This window comes from Arachis hypogaea, chromosome 16 (genome assembly GCF_003086295.3).
Source record: "Arachis hypogaea cultivar Tifrunner chromosome 16, arahy.Tifrunner.gnm2.J5K5, whole genome shotgun sequence".
In the NCBI taxonomy this organism is placed as follows: Eukaryota; Viridiplantae; Streptophyta; class Magnoliopsida; order Fabales; family Fabaceae; genus Arachis; species Arachis hypogaea.
In genome coordinates, this window is record NC_092051.1 from 32,276,407 (window position 1) to 32,300,640 (window position 24,234).

Here is a 24,234-nt window from a genome sequence, read left to right on the forward strand (position 1 = left end):
TTTGAAAATTTTTTATTCTCTTTATTTCTTTCAACTCGTCTTTTTTTTTAATCTTTATTGTTTTTTTTTTTTTTCCTTCTCTCAACTCATATAATGGAGCTTGATGAGAACACGTTAACTTTATTATTTTTGACTGAAGTTACATTTCTAGTTAACAATTTTAAAGAGATGATTTTTTAAAATAAAAAATAAAAAATGCCGCAAATGGAAGGTGGAATATCCAATATATATGGCATGCTAGTGGCTGCTCACATTAAATTTTAAAGCACAAAGAAACAAGTGCTTGACAAGGCTTAAAGACACCGACTATAAAAGTGGACCTGAGTAGTGCTTACCATAATTTTGAGCCTTTGACCTGAGATCATTACCTTTGAAAAACATTATTGTGTCATGACAAAGAAAAAAAAAATGTCACTGTGAAGTGTGCAAAGCAAAATTAATTAAGAATCGCTTAAATAAAGACGTTTAAAACATTTTATTTTAAAAATATTTTTTAGTAATTAAAATTTAATATATATAATCAATTAAACTGTATTATTTTTGTCAAAATTAAGTAAAATAAATTAATTTAATTAAAAAAATAATAAATTAAATCTTAAATTGATCTAAATTAATATTATTTTTTATAAAAATTGACTATAATATTTTTATTATAGAAAATAATTAAAATATATATATAATAAAAATATTTTAGTCATTTTTTTATAATAAAAATATTATAGTTATTTTTTATAAAAAATAATATTAATTTAGACTGATTTAATATTTAATTTATTATTTTTTTTGTTAAATTAATTTATTTAATCTAATTTTAATAAAAATAACATAATTTAATCGATTATATATATTAAATTTTAATTATTAAAAAATATATTAAAAAATATTTTAAACGTTTTTATGCGAGTGGCTTCTCAACTAAATAACACAGGATATGATTACTACTATGCTTGTGCTAATCATCATCCTTCATATGTCGCCCTCAAATGATTGACTAATTAGTATTCATTCAATAATGCACCTGAATAATTCATAACCCTTTTTATCCGGATCTTTGGGATATAGTTTATCATCCTCCATTTTCTCCTAAAATAAATCAATAAAATATTATTTATCTTTGAGATTCGCCAAGATAACACTGGCTACTCCACCTTCGTTTTTATCTTACTATTGCATTCCACTTCGTTTAGGGAGCATATTTTTTTAACCCAACCATAGTTAATAATGAGCTACAACAAGATAGTTCACTACATTTAAACAACACACTTTAGTACACTTACTTTCAAATTTTAACCCGTAAATATTATTAAATTAACGACCAAAACTTAGACCAAAGAAATATTTTTAAATTAAAAATTAAAGCATAATTATATAAATGCGAAATAAGTTCATTCTAATAATTACTAAATAATTTCATCTATAATGATGTTTATGTACAAATATTTTTTATAACAAAATTTAACTAAAGTGTGACACAAGCTCAACAAAAAAATTAACTTGTACGTACATCTATTTTTCCTAAGATAAATCATGTGGCTGTGTTGACAACAAAGTCGACATATTAAAATTGATCATCTTTAATTTACATCCTATAATCAGATGCAAAAACAAATTTGTCCAAAATGAAACCTCAAAGTTGAAGTAATAATTAAATTAAAACAAATAACAAGATTCAAAACAAAAGACGATATATGATATGATATATAAAAGCTACTCCACGATGAGTAACACTCAACTATATACAAAAAAGATGGTAATAATTAAAAAGTAGACACTGACTTTTTAAAGAAATCAGAGGATATGGCCATATGGGTACGTTGATAACTGTGACTCTATCTCCAAACTCCAATTAGTTGCGTGAAATAATGTGGATCCTAATATCTACGTATAGTTATACTTATACATACACTAACATAGTATATATACGACAGCCAACTATATAAGAAGCATGAACCTTCATTGGTGAAGTGGTGTGTCATCTATTGTTTCTTGTGGCCCAAGTAATTTATCAATAGGTGGTATTGGAAGATGGATGGTCATACACAAAAATGGTTGGAAAAAGCGAAGCCATTCATAGGTGTGATTTTCTTGCAGTTTGGATTTGCCGGCATGGATGTTCTATCCAAGGCTGCACTCAACAAGGGAATGAGCAATTATGTTCTTGTTGTTTATCGCCATGTTGTTGCCTTCATTGTCATAACCCCCTTCGCATTAGTCATTGACAAGTATGTATTCTCTATTCTTTGTCAATTGAAAATGTTTAAACCACTCTTTCTTATTCTTATTTGTATACTCATCGTTTCTACGATGAGTATAGAAATAAGTATCAAAAGTGCGTTACTCCAATAAAAATATTTATATGTGAAGATAAAATCTTGAATTGTTAGATAACTTGATATATTTTACTAAGCATATTTAATTGAATCATCTAACGATCTACATGAAGATGTCTTCATAGAAATAGCCATTTTATTGACAAAACTAGTCCTGGTCGTATAACTTGAATTAATTTAGTATGTTGATGTTTTACCAGGAAAGTGAGGCCAAAGATGACATTTTCAATCTTTATGAAGATGGTGGCACTAAGCATACTAGAGTAATTTTCTGCATGGCTATCTATGATTTCTCTCATGGAAATTGAAACACTCACTTAATTAACTCTTGATATTTATTAATAATTACTATATTTTTTTTTAAATTATTATTGGCAGGCCAGTTATTGATCAGAATTTATACTTTTTGGGAATGAAATACACAACAGCAACCTTTGCCGCTGCCATGACCAATATGCTTCCTGCCATTACCTTTGTCTTGGCCTGCATTCTTAGGTAATTAATTAATGATTATTATTTCACTTCCTTTGGTGATGAAATGTTTCTTTGAAATTTGGTAAACACTTAACTACTTGTATTGGATTTGGATATATCATTCCAGAGTGAGGGGTATGGTGGTCCTTAAATTGGTCTCTATATGCAGCATCCGTAAAAAAGAAGCTTTCTCTAAAGAAAAACAACACGGAGAGAAAAAAATTTTGTTAACAAATATATTACTATAATCATAAGAATAAAATTCAATAATTAAAATAATAAAATTATGTAGTTTAATATCAAATTGGAGTAACCAATTATATAAATTTTATGTACAATAATTATTTTGGAATGTATAAATAATTAAAATAAAAATATTATAGAAATCGAGAGAAAATTATGTATGTCATAGTCAAGGTTATTATAAATGTTTTATTTTTTAAAAAAAGCATAAATATATTTGGTATAACTAGTGTCTTGGTATCGAATATTGTACTACTTTTCAAAACAATTTTGAAAAAAAAAAACTTTAATACCATTTCATGAACTATTTTTTTTTCTAAAAAAATAAGTGTTAGGTAAAAAAGCATACAAATAAATATATTTATATTGTATTAGATGCTATTTAATTTTGTATAGAGTGACATTTTTTTCCAGTAAAATGGCAGTATTTTGTTAGAATTTATTTGTTGTCAACAAATTTTAATTCATTTATTGATAGATAATTATAACTATTTTATGTATATACTGAAAATTAACTAACAAAGTAATTATTTATATAAAATATATATTAAAATATATAAAATAATATATATTTATACAAATTTATAATAATTAATATAGTGATTAAATTTTAGTATATATCTAATATTTTTGTATTATTTTTTGACTGAATCAATATGAATCCGTAGACCAAGCCCTCAGAATTTTTTAAAGGAAAGTTCTTTGGAGCCTATGATTTTTTGCCTAAATTGTCTAAACATATAAATAGAAAAAAATAAGACTCACTCTTTTATTTTTAAATTCTATGTCTAAAATTTAGGCAAAATAGAAAGCATCTTTTTTAAAAGCAAATTTGTGTACACTGTACAGGCTTGAGAAGGTGAAAATAAGAAGTGTACGGAGTCAAGCAAAGGTGGTTGGGACTCTAGCAACTGTTGCAGGTGCCATGGTTATGACACTGCTTAAAGGCCCAGAGCTCTTCGGGGCCCATGGAAGCAATACCCATAACCAGCATAATAATGGGGTAAACCTTCATGATGTCATTAAGGGTTCCATCATGATCACTGTTGGCTGCTTTAGTTGGGCTTGTTTCATGGTTCTTCAAGTGAGTCTTTCATTTCTTTATTTACAATATAAGAATTCTTTAAAATGAAAAATAAGATTTTTAACCATTAATTATAAGATTAAAAATAATATAAATTTAAGTTTTGAATTAACTAAGACATCAAATTCTTGCACACATTAATATAATGTACATTATATTATACAAAATTTTCATATAAATAATATAAATTATTATATTTGTTATTTTTTTACTGGAAAATGATTAAATGGTTAGCAGACTTGATAGTTACAGAATAATCCTTGGTCTAAAGTTATGATGTGTGGTGTGTAGTCTGTTACACTAGAAGCGTACCCTGCTGAGCTGTCACTTACATCATGGATATGCCTATTGGGAACAATTGAAGGTGGCTTAGTGGGCCTAATTATGGAAAGGGCTAATCCTTCTGCATGGACTCTACATTGGGATACAAAACTACTTGCTGCTGCCTACAGTGTGAGAGCTAATTCGTTAATTTAGTCAATTATTTAACAATTTTCATACCACATATAAATAATCAGCTTAGTTTTTGTAACACATATGCTCTTGGTTATTTTGCAGGGCATATTTTGCTCTGGACTAGCCTATTACATTCAAGGAGTAGTCATGAAAACTAGAGGTCCAGTCTTTGTAACAGCATTTAGTCCTCTCTGTATGGTCATTGTTGCTATCATGGGCTCCATTTTTCTCGCTGAGCAAATGTTCCTTGGAAGGTAAAATAATTCTATAAACACATGGAATTATTAGTGTTCTCAGAACCGGATTGGGAATCAAGAACGAGTCAAGCAATCGGTTCAATTTAGGATAAAAATTAATAGTAATAAATCAGTCAAAAAATTGGTTAACTGAGCAATTAATCGATTTAAAATAATAAAATATAAAAATTATTTATTCTAAAAAAAATATTTTATATATAAATATATAATTTTATTATATCTAATTCAATTTCGATTGAATTTCTGTTGAATTTTTAAACCTTTAAACTTCAAATTTTACCGATTTGATCACTGATTCGATTTTAAAATTTTGGGAATTATCTATTATCATGTTATTAACATTATATGAACTAAAAGAAAGAATATGAAAAATTTTACAGGGTGGTTGGTGCCATTGTGATTATTTTGGGGCTGTACATGGTGGTTTGGGGCAAAAGCAAAGACTATGACTCACCAAATCCAAGTATTGAAGATAACAGTAATGCCAAAAATCAGTATCTTACTCAAGAAGGCATGAATGGTAAGGAAAACATAGCTAGAGATGAACAAGTATGAGACAAGATACCAACTCTAACCACAACAACTTTATATAGTCTCATAGTTGTTTGGTCCTTCACACTATGATGTATGAGTTGAGGTTTAATTTTTACTGTAATAGTAAGGCTTCTTCATAAGCCAAGCGAAGTACCTACAACATGAACATGGTGCAACTTTCAATACAACATTATATTGATGCTGAGACTCCGTATTTTCTAGTATTAATTAATTCCACAATAGTAGAAAATTCGGTGTTCCCTTATTATGAGCATTGCTTCTCTTTATATTGGAAAACATGTGAGAAGGAAGAAACTGTGACTAGTCATAGGATTTTGCATTAACATGAAAAATGAACAAGTCAAACAAAGTTAATTAAATAAACCTCAATATAAGTAAATGTGGTTATTGGGGTTTTTAATCTTGCAACAAACATGTCCTTCAACTCCCATGCATTAATGATTGAACAACCATCATCAATATGTTATCTCTTGACATAGAATTTCCATCAGCCTTTCTCTAATCTTGAGCAATAGATATCAAATATTTGTGTAAAAAGACCTTATATATAATTTCTCTTGTTTCACCATATATAATTAAAACCTGATTGAGGGTCAACCCCATATAGGGTTTCATTTTATCCTTCCTTTCGACACAATTTATATATAGTTCTATACTAATTAACAGAGAGTTAATAGTCAATTTCATCCCCGAAAGTGTCCTCGATCTCCATTTTCGTCCCCAAAAGTCAAAATTAATCAAAAACGTCCTCGAAAAATACATGTGTTGATCACGTTCGTCCTTCCGTCTTCTCCGTTGATGAGATGGCAAACGGCCGCTTATGTGGCCCGTTAACTGCCAAGGTGGCAGTGAAGCAGGACGACGTCGTTTTGGTTGAGTGAGCCAATAACGTTGAAACGTCGCCGTTTTGTCTTCTGAAGAGGGATTCAAACGTTGCGATGCCTTACCCCTGTCTCCTATCAACCATCGCTCTGTCTTTCGCTCCAAAACGTGTCGTCTCCCACAAGGTATGCCCTAATCGTTTGACCGAAGCTCTGCACCACCCCGACAAGGATCGTTAGTGCTGCTAGACGATTACAGTGGAAAGGCTTTGACCGTTGAATGCAGAGTTGATGTTATACTGGAGCAGCATTGCTAGTAAAAGAAGGCATTGAGACGTTGAGAGGTAAGGATTGAACTCATAATATGATTTCTGACTTATTCTGTGATGCGGTGTATTGTTACTGTGGTGGTGTTAATGTTCGTCTGATTTAGGGTTTGGGGTGACGAAGGGTGTATTAGTGTTGTTTTAGCATTTTCATGTATGAGATTGTGTTACTTTGTATGGCTCTGTGACAGTAGTCAGTGATGTTTGAATTTAGTGATGGTTCTGTTGCATGTTTTTTTCGGGTTAAAGGTTGATTGGTACCAACTGGGTGTACTAGGTGGTGATTGATACAGAGTAGTTGTTGCTGGTCATGTTTGTTTATGATGTTTTTGTGTTTGTCATTGTAGATGGAGGGTCCTCCCATGACATTTGTTTTTCACCATGGTGAGTTGTTTAGGACGGGTGAGGATGGAGACATGGTTTATGAACCTGATAATACAGAGGTATTGATGGGTGTTGAGGGAGACACACTTGATGTGTTTTTTGTAAGGGGTTACTATAAGGAGGTGGGATACATTGAGGCTGGCAATTATTGGTGGAAAGTTCCTGGAGTTTCGATTGCATCTGGGTTGAAGAAGTTGGTGACAGATGCTGACTTGATTGCAATGTGCAAGGATTGTAGGAGGAACCAATATTTGATCAACCTATACTTTGAGGACTGCATCTCACAGCCCTGTGTAGTGAACAACATAGGGGAAGGTGTAGCTCTTCTGGAAGCAGGAAGTAGTAAGAAGAAGAAGTTCAGTTCCCAGGCCAACATGCACCACTCCCAACCTGTGAAGACTCCCACAGTGAAGCACCCTCAGCCCAAGAAACCAACCTCTGAGCCCACTAAGGCAGCCTCACAGCCCAGTAAGCCCAAAGCTCAGCCTAGTAAGCCCAATTTTCAGCCCACAAAGCCAGCCTCATAGCCCAGTAAGCCCAATAAGCCTTATTCTCAGCCCACCAAACCAACACATCAGGCCTCAAAGACCATCTCTCAGCCCATAAAGACTCCCTTGCAGTCAACAAAACTCCACCCTCAACAAACCAAAACCAACAATCAGGGGAAGATAGCCCCACATCATTCCAAAACATCCTCTCAACCAGCCAAGAACCCGAAAAGTAATAATAAGAAAGGAAATACCAGTGCATGCAGAGTAACAAGATCCGGAAGAACTGTAAGAGAAGGTCCCATCCAAGATGAAGATTCTGACTCTCATGACTCGTATGAGAGTACTGAAGATGAGTTGTACAAGCCTCCGAAAGTTCTAGGAGACAATTTATACAGCAGTGACAGTGATAGTGACAGTGAAAAAGGTTCACAAAGAAAGCAAAAGAAAGCTGAAGCGAAGGAGAAGCATAGGCCTCCTAAGTCTAGACTTGCGGATAAAGAAATTGACACTGATGACTCAAGTTATGAGGGTTTCGAAGATGAAGAAAGCTCTGAAACTGGTAAGCTCTGAATCTGGATTGCTACTATTTTAATATTTCATTTGGCCAAATTTTAATTCCATGTTATAATTTGGTAGATGCAGACGAAGATGATAATGATCTTGGAAGTTTCTCAGATTCTGACTCATGGCATTTAGAGGATTCTGGTAAGGAGTTAGACTCTGATGAGGAGACAGCTACTGTTTATCCCCAATATAATGAAAAAACCAAATTTGGAAACCTGAAGTTTGAGGTTAGTATGACATTCAAATCAAAAGCTGAATTTATACAAGCCACTAGGGATTACACTATCCAGTGGGGTAGAAATATATTATTTACCAAGAATGATAGAGTTAGGGTTAGAGCTGTTTGTAAGTCAGACGATTGTCCATGGGTGGTTTATTGTGCTTGTAACAGTAAAGACTTGTCTTGGCAAATTAAAACGCTAGTTGATAATCACACCTGCCCTAGAAAGAGGAAAAATAGGGCTGCAACCCAAACCTGGACACTTAGCAAGCTAGTACCCAAGCTTAGAAAGCACCCAACTATGAAGCATCGAGAGGTGTATGATTGGTTTGTCCGAAAGTGTAATGTGTACCTCAATAGCACATGCATCACCAGGGCACTAAAAGCTGCTAGGAAAATTGTAGAGGGTGATGAGATAGCCCAGTATGGTTTAGTGTGGGATTATGCAAACGAGTTACTTACTAGCAATCCAGGATCCAGAGTGCAAGTTGGTGTGATCCCTATGCCTGAGAGTCCTCCACTATTTGATCGGTTCTATGTGTGTCTTGATGCTTGCAAGCGGGGGGTTTAAGGCGGGTTGTAGACCTCTAATTGGACTAGATGGAGCGTTTCTAAAGACACTACACGGAGGACAAATTCTTACTGCTTGCGGACAAGATGCTAACAATCACATCTTTGTGATTGCCTATGCAATTGTCAGTGTGGAAAACAAGGATAATTGGCAATGGTTTCTTGAACTACTTCACAGTGATCTAGGTGACTACAGAGAGCACAAATGGTGCTTCATCTCAGATATGCAGAAGATAATGAATTCTGTAAGGACTAATTTGATTAACTAAATATTCTTTGAAGGACTAGTTTGATTTAATGATTTCTATGTTGAGGACTGAAATGATTTAATATCTTTTCATGTTTGGTCTTTTGGTGCAGGGTTTAATCCCTGCTGTTCAGGAAGTTTTTCCAAGAGTTCACCACTGCTTCTGCGTGTGGCATTTGTGGCGCAATTTCTCGAAACAGTGGGGTAGTTGTGAGTTAAAAGACCTTGTGTGGGAATGTGCAAGGTCAAGGACAACAGCTGAATTTGATAGAAATATGAGGAGAGTTAAGTTGATCAACGAGAAAGCTTGGCAGTATCTTGATAAATGGCCAAAAGAGGCATGGATGAAGGCGCATTTCAGTGAGGTTCCGAAAGTGGATAACATATGCAACAATGCCTGTGAGTCATTCAATGCAAAGATCAAACACGAAAGGAGTAAGCTTATCCTGACACTGGCTGAGGAAGTTAGGAGAATCATCATGAAGAGTATGGTTGATAACAGAAAGAAGTTGCAGAACTACCAAGGAATTCTCCCTCTTGTTCAGCAAAGTAGGTTGGAAGCTATGACAGTGATGTCCCACCATTGGGCTCCTCAGTGGTATGGTGATGAGAAAGAGGAGTTGTACAAAGTGCATGGCTGGCCGACCAATATGGTTGTTGACCTGGGCAAGCACACATGCACCTGCAGGTTTTGGCAACTTACAGGTAACAACTTTCTTCTCTTACTTAATTAACAATGTCTTCATTCATGATAGTATGTTTACTGTATCAATTTGTTTGGCTTGAAAGGAATGCCATGTATGCATGCAATATTGGCAATACAAGATAAGAATGACAAGAGACCTGAAGAATATTTCCATGAGTGGTTAAAGATGGAAGCATATAAGCGTACTTACTATTTTAATGTCAATCCGGTTAAGGGGCAGGATCTATGGGAAAAAATGCCACATCCAGCATCAGTCCCACCCACAGTGAAGCCTAAACCTAGGAGGCCAACAAAGAAGCGAAGAAGGGACAAAGAAGAACAACCGAGTGGGTCAAAGACAAAAATGAAAAGAAAATACAACCCAATCCGATGCATGTACTGTGGTGAGGTTGGACACAACAAAAGAGGGTGCGCAAAAAAAAAAGGCTGTGGATGCTGAGGAACATGTCAAGCAGATGCAGCTACAATTGGCAGTTGTTAGCCTTGCTCCAGAAGGTGCTGAACCCGAAGTAAATGCTGCCCCTACTGATACTGATATTGGTACAGAAGCTGAGGCACCTATGCCTTCACTTCCATCATCCACTCAGGCTGACTCAGAGAGTAACAGCAGTGACTCGGAATGCATCCCAGCAACCCAAGAGCCCCTACAGGTAGTATCATCACTCCTAACTCCTAAAAAAATTTGAATGTAGCCTAATCATGTAACAAACTCATTTGGTACTGGATCATACAGGATCAATTGATTGGTAGGCCACCTAAGTTGCAAGTGATCAAAAGAAAAGCAAGGTTAACGTACTCCCCTACGCATATTGCAACTGGATCTGTGGCTGTTTCTGCTGAGACCATTAAGGGGATAAGTTCTGGAACTGCTAAGTGGCTGGAAAAATTCATGACCTTTGTGCCTACTCCATGCTTCAAGGCTCCAAGGAAGACTGATGACAAAGTTTGATTTGTTAGGAATGTGTAGTTGTTGACTCATTTTGTGTATGACACAACATTCTGTTTGTTGCTTTTGTGTGTGGTAATTTAGTCTATGGACAATGTATTTGTCAGTTAAGAACCTTATGACTTTGTTCTACTATTTCTCTATTAAGACAATGTGACACTTAGCCGTCAATGACAAGTTACTATTAAGATTACTTACTATCTTCATTTTGTTTATGCCTCAACATAATTCATGCAAACACAGAATTAATTGCCAAATTTTATAAAATTATCCACATTTGACAGGGAGTTGCTTCCAACTTCAAATAACTACTCCCATTCAAATCAACAACTTCAATACATCATTACATGTTCATAGAGGATAACTGGTTTCATTTAGAAGTACATAAGAAACAACAAAGTATCACAACTACTACAAACAGCAAAATCATTAGTAGTTTCAAAGCTCTAACTTCAGCTTCCAAAGTGCCTAACTTCCATGCCACCTTCACCCTCCATTCATCATACTCACCTTCAACCTCCATATCAGCTCCTGCATCTTTCTTTGTACCACACACACCCACTGCTCCATTTTCATCATCATCAACTCACTTAAAATAATTGCAGTGACTGCCCTTCTGCAATTTTAGATGGGAGTAAACAAAAAAATCAGAGAACACCCAACAGCATATAATAACATGAAAAAGCTTTAACTTCCTTTACCATCACTCACCCGGTACCTTGGACATGCATGGAACAATCTATTCGGATTCTCTGCTGTCCCAGATTTCTTAATCACAGTCTTCAGCCCACAGAAACATGATCCATCATGAGCATTCACCCTCCTCCTTTGCATCGAAACACTGAATCCATGACTGTCGTGCGATGCATGTGACAAACCGCCACCACAACCACCATCTCCTCTCTCCATCCACGCAGCCAGCTAGGGATTACGCCTCCTACTTACCTCTACTGCCACCGAAAGTGATCACATCGATGTATTTATCGTTCGAATTAGGATTAGGGTTTGTAAACTCGAAGGACTAATTTGATGTCTTAAACAAAACTTATCTTGTCAGCAACAACATGCTACAGCCTGGTGTTGGCCACCTTGGCAGTTAACGGGCCACGTAAATGGCTGTTTGCCATCTCATCAACCGAGAAGACGGAAGGACGAACGTGATCAACACATGTATCTTTCGATGACGTTTTTGATTAATTTTGACTTTCGGAGACGAAAATGGAGATTAAGGACACTTTTGGGGACAAAATTGACTATTAACTTAATTAACAGAAGAACTGTTTCTGTTATCAAAATTTGTTGTACATCTTGAATCATTGGTTCAAATGATTGTTAAGTAAGAAAAAGACCAATGACATTTATATAGATGTTTCTATATAACGCTGCTAAACAAATTAAAGCAATTCCTAATCAATGAATTATGTTGATAAGAAAAAACAAAGGAACATCTATACAAAATGATATCAAATAAATATCATTCTTACTATATCACATTCCAGATTTACAAATATTTATCAACACATTTTCTCTTCCTCATCAAAATTAGCAAAGCAACACCATATCTCCTAATTTACAGAGGAGGTCGCGGTGTTTCAAGGCAGTTAAGATTCTATTCTTCCTCAACCCTCATCGAATCTAGTCTCCAAACTCGATGGCCAAAATTCCAATAAGAATCTCTTGCCATATAAAAAATTAAAAAAAGAAAAAAAAAAAAAAAAAGAATTCCATCCCTCCAAAATTCTTAGTGCCCTACATGGTGGACTCACAAACTTTGTACAGTGTCCATGCAACTCTGTGTCCTCGTTAGCATCAAGAGCTGCTCTTCTGCCTGCACTTTCGCGGCGCAAGACGATGGTAGCCCAGCGTTTACCAATGGTTTTGAGGAACATGATCGTGTAATGGTGACAGCATTAGAGGGAGGAGGAGGAGTAATGCCATTTTTGCCCCTCAAATCAACTTGAGCGAAGAACATCGAATACACTGGTCTGTGGTCAGAGAATTTGGATTCTCCACGAACATACCATAGCTGCTTCAACCTTTCCCCTTTCCACAGTATTCGATCGCACCTGTGAACAACAATTACTTGAGCCACAATAATTCAAAAATAACAGCTAGTGCATATAAATAATTATAACGTAATGTATATGTTATTCTTGCTCTAATGTGTAGCCAAAAAAATTGAATACAAGACACTGAATAAACTAAGAAGCAACTTGGCCTCGTTAACGTGAGCAAGAAGCTTATCATAAACCATGAAAGGTTGTTGGCTAGCGTGACGACTTAGTTTATTACTTATTATAATAAGCGAAAAAATAAAGGACCTTAAAAAAATTGTCATTGGTCAATAATAATACCCGTCACCTGTTTATTTATTTTTCTTCATAATTAATATATGGTTCCCTTGCCTCCATCATTAACTACATTGATTATTTATAACTAAACTAGCCATCTCTGATCGCAATAACATTCACATGATGATGATTATTTTCTGGCGGTTGACTAATTCAGGAAGCAAATAATTTATACATCACGTCACGACTTGGCCATTTTCAAATGGAATCGATTTCTAGTTACTAAACAAAAGGCAAATGGCATTTTATTAACTATGTGAATTTGTATAATAATGTTTGTTTCAAGTTGTAAACCGGGGAAAGTGTCATCTGACCAGTGGCATCACATAGCATATTATTTTTAACAAGTGGCAACAATAATGCATATGATGAGGACAAACAATTAATCATCATCTTGTTATGGTTTCATGCGACATGTATGTGCAAAACAGAAATGCTAAAAATTAGGTTAGATTAGATAAAGAAGCGAATTGAGATTGAAATGTTACCAAGCAGGAGTGCGTCTTTTTTCCTTGGACTTGGAAGTTTGGGCAACATAGTGGTCCGAATTGGCTAAGTATTTGTATGTAGGTGCAAAGTATATTCCCCCTTCATTCCAACCTTTAAATACTCTACCTGCTTTCTGCTCTATTCTTAGCTGCCAATCGCAATAAACAAAAACAAAATAAGATCATCATATGATAGTACTTAGTACATATATACTACACTTTAATTAATGAAATTAATTACCTGATCCATTTCTAGTAGTGCCTGCCAATCATTCTTCTTGAGAAGCTCATGTGTATCATCGTAGCCAGCTACAAGCCGATAATTCAAATCTCCAAGCCATATGATATTACTACAAATATAAATACATACATACATACATGGATTAAAAAGAATTCAAATATTAGGCAGTAGGACGTGGAAATATATAACATTAACACATACTGGTGTTGAAGTATGGTTTCAGGAGCCTCGAAGGAACTCGAAAACTTAGTTCGCTTCAAGATTTCCGAGACGTGCAAGTTTCTTCGCATTTCGTCGCCGTCTTTCTCTCCAGAGGCCAAGTGGGTGCAGACGAAGCAGAACGTGGTGTGGTACAGTCTCATGCTAATTGATATTGAGCCCTGTTAGTGTAACCATTTACCAAACGATAAGAAATGATAATTCATATTTCATAAGTTTGAGAGTGTGCGAAAGTGAAAGTGATGGACCTTATTGCCAAGGTAGCCCATAATGCCAGTGCCAACGCAAGAGGCCCTAATATTGGTGACGTGGCAGTAAAGATCTGCACGCACCCAAACGCACAAGAAGATTCCAACCATTTGCCTGCTTGCTGCAAGGTAATACCGTTGCTGCTGCTTAACGCCTCCTTTTTCTTCTTCAATGTTTGGGTTTAATGCGTTCCTCATAAGCCTTAGCCACTTCGCTGCTGGCCCACTGTCCTCTGGCCCAAGCACGTTCCCTGCGTTTAGCGGCACTATTTCTTGGAACCTATTCACATACACTTACACTTTTACTATTTTACCCCAAAGTAAGAAGCGCGAGGTTAAAAAGTAAAAGGTGAAAGTAACAGGTAGTTCTGAGTCTGACATGTGAGCTTTAGGGTTAAGCCGCTTATTTAAGAACAGACAGGGACTTCAAACCATCATTTCAAGGGTATTAAATTAAGTAAAAAAGTTTTTTCTTGCATTTTGAATTTCTTTTAACACTTATTTAAGAACGCTTTAAAAATATTCATAAATATTAGAACCTAATAATAATAATAATAAATTATAAATTTAAGGTTGTGAAAAATGGCCGTCAAGTTTATTTTCAATAGTTGAATTTTGAAATACAATTTATTTATTGAATTTATAAAAATAAGATAACTGAAAAAAGTTAATGAGTTATAATTTAAATGGTATAATTTCTTTATACTTATTGTAAATTTGAATTTTTCTATCTTTAATAAAAAAAATGATGACAAAAAAAAAAGCAAAGTTTTGCTAATTATTGCAACACAAATTAAGAAGATATAAATAGAAAATTTTAATCAGTCATCCAAAACATTTAATGCAAAAATTATTTTTTTTTAAAATATAATCTAAAATAAAATCTACATTTTTAAATACTCTTTAGCAAACTCCAAAAAAAAAAAAAAAAAAAAAACACTAGTAACAGAGGTAATGAAATTCAAACTATTAAGAGAAAAAAAAAAGAAAAGAAAAAATACCCAATTACATAGACATCGACATCAGCTGGTGAAGGAGACTTAAACCAATCCCTCAAGTTCAAAGCTTCATCGGGTGACTTCCCTCCAACATTCCACGTCCCCACGAACATCCTACACAAACAGCCACACCCCTCAAAAATCAAAATCACTCTTTCTTAAAAGTCAAAGAAAACGCCACAACTAATACAAATAATAATAAAAGAAAACAGCACCCCAATGAGTTTAGGTTAGCCACATAATGTTTCAACGAAAGCTATGATACAAGTGCTTACCTGAGGTCGAGAGCATCACTGAAAGGAACACAAGTTTCTTCCTTCCCAAGATCCCAACTTCTCATTCCATTTCTAGAATCCATCAACCACCCCTCTTTGAAAAAATAAATAGCCCAACATCAATCAATAAAATTCAATATTATTTCCATCACCAAAACAAACAAAAAAAAACTGCTAAATTTTGTAGGCAGGGCAGCCCCTGTTTCCCGGAAAATCCGGCCATCCACGTGGCAATCAAATTGGGATGGAATCAAATTGGGACCCAATCCAATTAATCTGAGGGCTACCAATAAACACTGTTCCTAATTTACCTGAGAAATTATCTGGGACGACGGCGTAACAATCTTTGTCCGAACAACTCTTCCTCCTTTCTGCTCCTGATTCCAAATTAATTAATCAATTTATGAAATTAAACCTAATTGACGAAAAACATGAAGAACGGATCGATCTAAGTTTTATTTACTTACCTGTGAAACAATAATCTGAGTGAAACTTATCAGCACTAGTCTTTATGTTAAGCCACTTTTTCACGGCTTGTTTTGGCCACGAAGACTACAATAATCACAAAATTAACCGAAAATTAATTAGAAGACTACAACAAGGAGAAATTAGTACTAAATTAAATTAAATACGAGAGATCAATTATGTGAGTGCATGCATATAATATACCTTGGATATTTTGTTGGACTCTGTTCTCATTGCTCTTCCACCTTCGAATCGCTCAAAACTGAAGCAAAAACAAGATATGAATTAGGATCTTTTGGCATGAGAACAAGTGCAGACGGCTAAGGTTTAATATATAGTGGCAATAATATATGGAGATGCAGATTATCCAAATCCGAAGCGAGGAATTTTTAATAACAAAATTCGAGAGGGAGATTGATTTTGTAGCATTAATTGGAGGAAGTCACACACATGGAAAAATTAAAGTAATTAAAAATAAAATAGTAATTAACAATGGTATAGATATTTGTTTTGTTTAATCTTATTGGTACGAAAATGATTAAAAATGTTAAACGGTTTTCAACGGCAAATATAAAAGAGACTAGTTGCAGGGAGAAGCGGAGACAGCACACATGAGTCTTAAACAAACGAAAAAAATGAAAAATGAAAATGAAAATGAGAATATAGTATAGTTGTGGCTTCTATTGTGAGGTAGATAAAGAAAAGGCCGGGTTCATCGTTTTCTTTGGAGGAATCTTTCTTTTGAAGCTCCCGTTTGGCGCTTTACAGATCAAAGAACCATGAAAAAAGCCTAAGCCTTTCTTTATTCGGACAAAACATTCAAAAGCAAAGATTGAGATCTCACTAGCATCCATTCAAAAGGTGAACCTTTTCCTTTTCTTTTTTCTTTTCTCTGTTGCCAGAGAGAACACCACCACCTTATTGAAATCCAAGCAGAAAAGAAACACCATATTGTAACTGAAAAGAGACACTATGTATCATCATCCTAGTAAGTTGTTTAATTGCACACGCAAAAGGAAACAGAGAAAGCAGACGTGAGTTATGATTGGAACGTGAGTCAACGGCATTGCTAAATCGAGAGCGATGCCTGATAATGGAGGAGCAATTATTACTCGTACTAAAACATAAATGGCAAAGAAGAAGAAGTACCAGATCAGATCAAGAAGAAGAACACTTTCAGCTTCAGCTTCAGCTTCAGCTTCAGAGAGAATGATCAGAATAAAAGAGTGAAGAAGACAAGACTGTTAACGATCTCAGCTTTCATTTTTTTTTTCTTTTTTATGCTTTATGGTGTTGTGTAATGTAAGAGGGAAGCACGGAAAAGAGAATATCTGAATATGGGTGTGTGACAGAGTCCTATAGTAGCAGCTTGTTCCCTTCTTTGTTTCTTTGTTTGGTTACCCTTTTCGGATGCACAGAGAGAAGAGAAGAAGGTTTGGGTTTCGGTGCTATTTTTTCGGGGGTCTCCTCGGTAAAGCAAAAAGGTTTCTCTGATTTATATCATATGAGACTTGAGTCTGAGGGAGGAAGAGAGAGAGAAATACTAAATAGAATTAGAAGGTACCAAAAAAGAAGCTCCAGATTTTTGAAACGGGGTTGCAGGGGTATATTCGTCTTTTCATTATATGTTTCGGTGGTTAAGGTCACTGAACTGCTAATCTTTGCCGTACACCTTTTAAGCCTGCCTTAATGTACCACTTCCAACGGCTGGCGAAATTTTTATCCTAAAATGCACATAATTATTTAAGATTTAATTTACATTTTCTAATAACATATATATTTTATTCGAAAATCCTATTTGAGTTTTGAACACTAATAAGTATTTTATTTCTTCTCTTTGATTCTCTTTTTCTTACAAAAATTAAAGTTGGAAACTTTAAAAGAATAAAAAGAAAAACAAGTTTCAAAATTGAAATGAAAAAGGTATGTTGAGAAATTTAATTTTGATTGGATGTTAACTTGAATTTTAAATTTAAGTGATTATATAGTAATAGAGGATTCCAATTTCATTAACCAAATCATATTAACACAAAAAATCAATCATTAGTTAGTTACTGTATAAAAATATATATTTATTATTCGTGAATAAACTTGATCATACTGCTATATATAAAGAAATTTGATTATTATGTTATAATATGTTTAATTATTCTATTATGAAATATTTAATCAATTCTAATGACTGATTAATTTGTTAAGAAATTATATAAAATAATATGTATAAATAAGTGGTTGATACTATTGTTTAATGTTTATAGATACCTTTTGAATTTATTTAATTTGTGTTACTAGCTATATCAATAAAATCATTTTACTTAATGATTATTATTATCTTAAGAATTATACAAATACAAACATCTAATTAAACAACAACATTAAATTTTTAGCCGATGAATTATACCTCAAATGACATAATCTCCTCATACCCACCTAAGAGGTCGCGAGTTCGAATCTCCCTTCTTTAGTGTAATAAAAAAAAATAACATTAAACTTTTGTGTAACTAAATCAATAGCTTAATAGTCTATATGTCTTATTTAAATTTGATATCTTATATTTAACTTTCATTTCCTTATTCAAATATACTCTTCAATTCTTAATTTATATTAATGTATAAAAATTAAGTTCAAATTCTTTAAATTAACAATAGCTCAATTATATTTTGAGAAAGTACGAGGAATTAATATAATTAGTATATAATATGTACTATGAGAATATTTTTTAAATTAATATTAAATGATAATTAAATTAATTAATTATAAAATTATTTATAATTTTAAATATAAAACAAACAACAATTTCAAATACAAAATAAATAAAGATTCCAAATAGTCACAAACACCACTAACCAGTCTTTCTCTCCCTCTTTCTCCCTTTCCATCTTCTCTCATTTCCGCCACAGAGGCCAGCCGTCGTAGCTCTCAACATCCACCGCCGCAGCGCGTGACCTGAAGCCTTTATTAGCGCCGATCAGAACTGCAGCACCCAACCTCCTTCATGCGCGTCTTTCCCGCTGGCAGCAGCTGCTTCGGTCGGCCCCAGTCCTGCACCGCTCACCCATTGCGTCGTCGTCTTCTCCTCATCTGTTCAAACTTTTTTCTTTTTTTTTTTCATTTTTTTATCTTATGTTATATCAAATTATAAGACTCATGTGTCAAATTATACATTTTTTTCTTTTTTTAATAAAAATTAAATTGTTGGATGATCATAGTTGCTTCTTCTGTTTATTCATCTACTTCTTTTATTTTAATGGTCAATTTAAGATAGTCATTTTAGTAGGTATGCGGATGGTTATTTTAAATTTTATGTAGATGATTATTTTGACTGGATTTGGTTTAGTTATATACAATTAAAATATGTTGGATGTTCAATTTATTAGGTAAGGAGATGATTATTTTTTTTTAAGTGGATGGTTATTTTTACTAAGAGTGAGTGACGTGTGACAAGTCAAGTAGCGAAGGTGAAGTGGGATGATTATTTATGAAGGTGGGAGTGGCCGTCAGTTGAAAAAGAAGAGAATATTAGAGTGAAATATTTTGGTAAATTAAAATTTTGGATAGTTATTTTTTTGAAATAATTAATTAAATTTTTTAAAAATTTGAAATTTAAAATTTGAAATTTGAAATGAAATAATTGAATGAGAGTTTTTAAATTTAGAATAGTGAAAAATTTTTTATTATTTATCTTTATTAGACTAAATAATTAGCTCATTATAGATATTGTGAGGATTTTTCATCGTGTCCTTTTTATTAAATAAGCGATTGTACAATATTCTAATAATCACATTAATTATACTGCATCGCACAACATGATTATTAATCAGCCGGCCATAATTAAATTATTAATTGCTAACCTTTTCAGGTCTTTCAGTTTTTTTTTGTTTAGATAAAAAAATTATATTTTTCAATTTAAGTAATAGTAGAAGTAATTATATTTTTGGACACTGTCAACGAAATTAAAATAGAGAATGTACATTTTTAGTTTCACTCACATTGTGCTTGTTTGGGCGCCATTATTCTGTTGAAAAAAGATCTTTTTTTATTTTTTAGCATGTTTGGTAAATTTCTAGTAGTAAAAGTAAAAACACTAGAAAAATAAAAGAAAATTTTTTTGAGAAGCTGTAATTTACATCTTTTTTTAAAAGATCTTTTTTCTTTAAAAAAAGATGTTTTTCATATAATAAATAAACAAAAAAGTACTTTTATATTGTTATACCCAAACATAATTGTTAGATAAAAAGATCTTTTTGTATGAGATATCCAAACATAAAATTACTTTTACTTTTCTATAAGATTTTTAAAAAAAATAACTAAAAAAATTTTTTTTTTAAAAAACTCACCCAAACAAAGTCATTGTCACCTTAAGATGTAATAAATACAAGCATAACTCTATCTATTATTATTATTTAAAACGAAAAATATAAAAATCTTTATTTAAAAAAAAAAAAAAAAGAAACAGTCTTTCAGAGGCTCTCATTTTCTTCTTGGTGCAAGTGTATTAACTTTTTCTTTCCCTGTTTTGCATTCTGCATCATTTATTGTATTGGTCTTTGATATAAAAAAATTGCATAAATATCGATAATCTGATAATTAGACATGGATTCATCTCTCTTATTTTGATAGTGTTACTTTTTTTTTTATAAAATCATACAAAATATAATACAAAAAACTTAAGTATGAAGTAATATTATCAAAAATAGAAATGATATTACCATTTTCCTTAGACAAGAAGTAGATTTACAAATCAATCATGTTAATTCGGAAAGTAATTAAAACGAACTTTGTTTAAAAAAAATGGATTTGACATATGTTTTTGAATAAATGATCGATACTTCTTTTCGATTAGGGGTGGCAATGGGTAGAGTAGGATAGGGTTTGAAGCCAATCCTAATCCTATTCGCAGGTTGAAATTTTTATATAAATTCAACCCTATCCGACTCGCGGGTTGAAAATATCCCAACTTTAACCCTACCCGTTCTCAACCCGCAGATACTCGATCCTATCCGCGGATTACAAAAAAAAAATGTAAAATTATTATATAACTTCGTGATAATTTAAAATAGAACTGACTTTTATGTAAAAAAAATATTAAATTATCAATTAATGATCTTCTTTTAGTGGCTAAGGATCTTTTACATTTAGCGAGAGGTCTTTGATTCAATATCCACTTAAAACAAATTTTTATATAAATATATAACATATACATATATAGAGTGCGTGTTGGTCGAATAGGGTCGAGACTCAACCTGTACCCTACTCGACCCGCATGAGAACTCAACCCGCACCCTACCCTATTTGCTGCGGATCGGATTGACAATTCTACTCGATCATGTGGGATCAAATTAAGTACCCACAGATAAAATACATATTGTCACCCCTACTTTCGATCTTATGTGAAATGTTTAAATACCACTTCATTCTTTTATATTTATAAGATTTGCATTTTGCTCCACTATAAAATTAAAATAATAATATACACGTCCATTTCATCAAAATGTACTTAATCAACAAATCATTAAATTATATATATAAAAGTTACACTCACCCTCCTTGCAAAATTAAAATAACATATTATTCTTTTGTTCACTTGATCCAAATATCCTTTAATAATCATTATAACTATAAATAAATCAATAATAATTGTTTGGTTGATAATAATAATAATAATAATAATAATAATAATAATAATAATAATAATAATAATAATATATATCATATATATTTATTATTAATGTAATACATTTTATCTACCTTTAATATTTTATCATTATCAATGAAATATATATAAAAACTTTATTGTTTTTAAATTAAATATGTTTGTAACAAGTTAACATATTTTTTTTATCATCTGATAAAATATTGTAAATAAATAAGCTTGTTGCAATTATAATAAATAGAATTTTATTTTGATATACTTATAAACAGGAACAAATCCAGGTAGTGAAACAGGGGGTATTTGCCCCCACTCTTATATATATATATATATATATATATATATATATATATATATCCATTTTAAATTTTAAATTTTAAATGATTCCATTATAAATAAATTTAGTCCAATTATTTAAAGTCTTAAATCCATTTTATCTTTCTATCATTTTGACTATTAGTTAACCTAATCAAATTTAGTCTTCTCTCATTTTTAAATCTCAGCCGTCATTACTCCTTTATTCTCTTAAATCCTTTTCTTAGTTTCAATCTTCTTTTTCTATTCCTTTTCTAGTGGTCATCTTTTTTTCATCAAAATGTAAATTTTAAGTTTTCTATTTTTTAATATAACTCTTTATGACTCTATGTATCTTTCAATTTCATTGTTTCTCTTTTTGATATTTTTAATTACAAATTATAATTCAAGCAATTATAATTTAGGTATTAATCTAATTTTTTATTCTCTTTATAAATTTATATATTTTATTTTATTCTCAATTTAGTGATCCTTATTATTTATTTGTTTATCTTTCGTTCTATTTTATTATATGTAATTATGTTGTATATAAATTTTTAAAGTCAATTGATCAATTTACTAATTTAGAATATATATTTTTTATTTATAGAAATAATAATGAAAAAATATTTTAAAAAATATCTTTCGTTCTATTTTATTATATGTAATTTTTATTTTTTTATTCGAATAATTGATGTGCACTTTTATTTTTTTGAATTTAGATTAATATATCTTTTGATAGTAATGTATATTATTTTTGTCCCCTCAAAATAAATTTTCTGGGTTCGTCATTGCTTATAAAGAATTTTATATAATAATCTAATCAAAATGATATATTTAGATGATTTTTTTTACGTAATAGGACTAAAAATGAGTTATTTTTGATAAACTAAAATCACAATTAAACGTCTAATATAAAATTCTTTTACATTATTAATGTATAAAAAATAAATTTTAATAAATATGTATTTTATATATTATTATTTAAATTAATCAAATAATTATTTCTAATTTATATATATAATTATAGTAACCATTACAAGATATTTTGATCAAATAAATTAAAAAATACGTTATCTTAATTTTATAAAAAAAAAGTATCATTTAAATATTTTATAAGAAATGAGGGTAAGTTTTCTCAAACGTATTTTTGTAAGCATTACTGCATTAGTCATAAAAAAAATTTAAACCAAAAAAATTATAAAATAATAAAATAAAATATTGATCATTATTAAATTTATAACTGTTGTCCTGTTTCCTGTATTAAACTCCAAAGTTTAGGAAGTATAGGCGTAGAGAGGTAAGGTGATATATTTGGGGATGGGTGTGGCTGCTACGTCAATTCTGTGTAGTGACTAGTAGCTAGTGTGGTACTGTTTAGTTGAATGTCAAATCAATGCATCAAAGAACGAGGCTCATCTCTCCTAAATAAACACCTATCTGCGCATTCATGCAACACACCAGAAAATGTATAATCTTGGCCTCTCACTTTTGTTTTTATTTGTTTATATTTTACAAAATTAATTAAAAATTAAGAAAATTGTTTTGCGATATAACGAAACCCCACCGAAGTCGGAACCAAACTAAAGCCTCATCCTCCACAATTGTATTAGGGTATCTATATATATATATGAAACCCAGTTGGCACTTGGCACTGTATCTGTACGTGTTGTTCCTCTTAGTCTTACGGGACCACGCATGCGTGCTCTCTGCTCACATCATTATAGGTACCAAAATGGCTTCCCTGCCTAATATGTGCCTCCCCCTACTATTTCATTCATTCTAATTACATTCATACATACATATATTCCCTTGCCTTCAATTTGTTTGTAAAAAAAAAAAATCATATGTGTCCTTATTTAAAAAATTAAATTATTAGAAAAAAGTACACGAGTAATTATTCTAATTCTGGTATAAAAATTCTAATACTATATCACAAAATTATTTATGTTAAAATTTAAATTATTAGTTTACGATAAAGAGACACACAAATAATTATATACAACAATTTATTAAAACATCTACCTAACTAACAATATTTATTTGATATTCAATAAAAATTAATAAAAAAGATAAAATATTAAATTATTATATTAGTCCTGTAATTTTACTATATAAATTTATAATTAAGTGTTTATAATTTAAAATCTTTCAATTAAGTTCATATATCGTTTTGAATTTTGTAATTAAATATTTACCATACTAAAAATGTTAGAATTAATAAGATATTTTTAAAATAAGAGGACGTGCAGATATAGAGATTTAGCTTTTACGTGTATCTTTAATTTAAAAAAAAAATATTCTATTAACTTCAAAACGGTGTTGTAATAT

The 24,234-nt window shown here is 31.9% G+C and overlaps 2 protein-coding genes across 4 annotated transcripts; one reads left to right on the plus strand and one right to left on the minus strand.

Annotated features, from left to right (window-relative positions):
- Nucleotides 1-1,686: 1,686 nt before the first annotated feature.
- On the plus strand, nucleotides 1,687-5,583 carry LOC112758920 (WAT1-related protein At2g37460). Of its 2 annotated transcripts, XM_025807712.3 has the most exons (7): nucleotides 1,687-2,222; nucleotides 2,531-2,593; nucleotides 2,709-2,825; nucleotides 3,897-4,131; nucleotides 4,423-4,584; nucleotides 4,690-4,841; nucleotides 5,225-5,583. In XM_025807712.3, exons 1-7 carry the CDS (start codon nucleotides 2,026-2,028, stop codon nucleotides 5,397-5,399), a joined length of 1,101 nt encoding a protein of 366 aa, XP_025663497.1. In that variant the 5' UTR covers nucleotides 1,687-2,025; the 3' UTR covers nucleotides 5,400-5,583. The 2 variants fall into 2 exon arrangements, with proteins under 2 accessions (XP_025663497.1, XP_072076292.1); XM_072220191.1 differs by lacking the exon at nucleotides 2,531-2,593 and having other exon boundaries at nucleotides 1,826-2,222.
- Nucleotides 5,584-12,123: 6,540 nt separating this feature from the next.
- Nucleotides 12,124-17,551, minus strand: LOC112758919 (type I inositol polyphosphate 5-phosphatase 8). 2 transcript variants are annotated; one of them, XM_025807710.3, is made up of 11 exons: nucleotides 17,109-17,551; nucleotides 16,164-16,221; nucleotides 15,962-16,046; nucleotides 15,806-15,871; nucleotides 15,495-15,588; nucleotides 15,223-15,333; nucleotides 14,222-14,501; nucleotides 13,956-14,134; nucleotides 13,755-13,863; nucleotides 13,514-13,662; nucleotides 12,124-12,740 (listed from the first exon to the last, which is right to left on the minus strand). In XM_025807710.3, exons 2-11 carry the CDS (start codon nucleotides 16,191-16,193, stop codon nucleotides 12,437-12,439), a joined length of 1,407 nt encoding a protein of 468 aa, XP_025663495.1. In that variant the 5' UTR covers nucleotides 16,194-16,221; nucleotides 17,109-17,551; the 3' UTR covers nucleotides 12,124-12,436. The 2 variants fall into 2 exon arrangements, with proteins under 2 accessions (XP_025663495.1, XP_072076291.1); XM_072220190.1 differs by lacking the exon at nucleotides 17,109-17,551 and having other exon boundaries at nucleotides 16,164-16,907.
- Nucleotides 17,552-24,234: the final 6,683 nt, after the last annotated feature.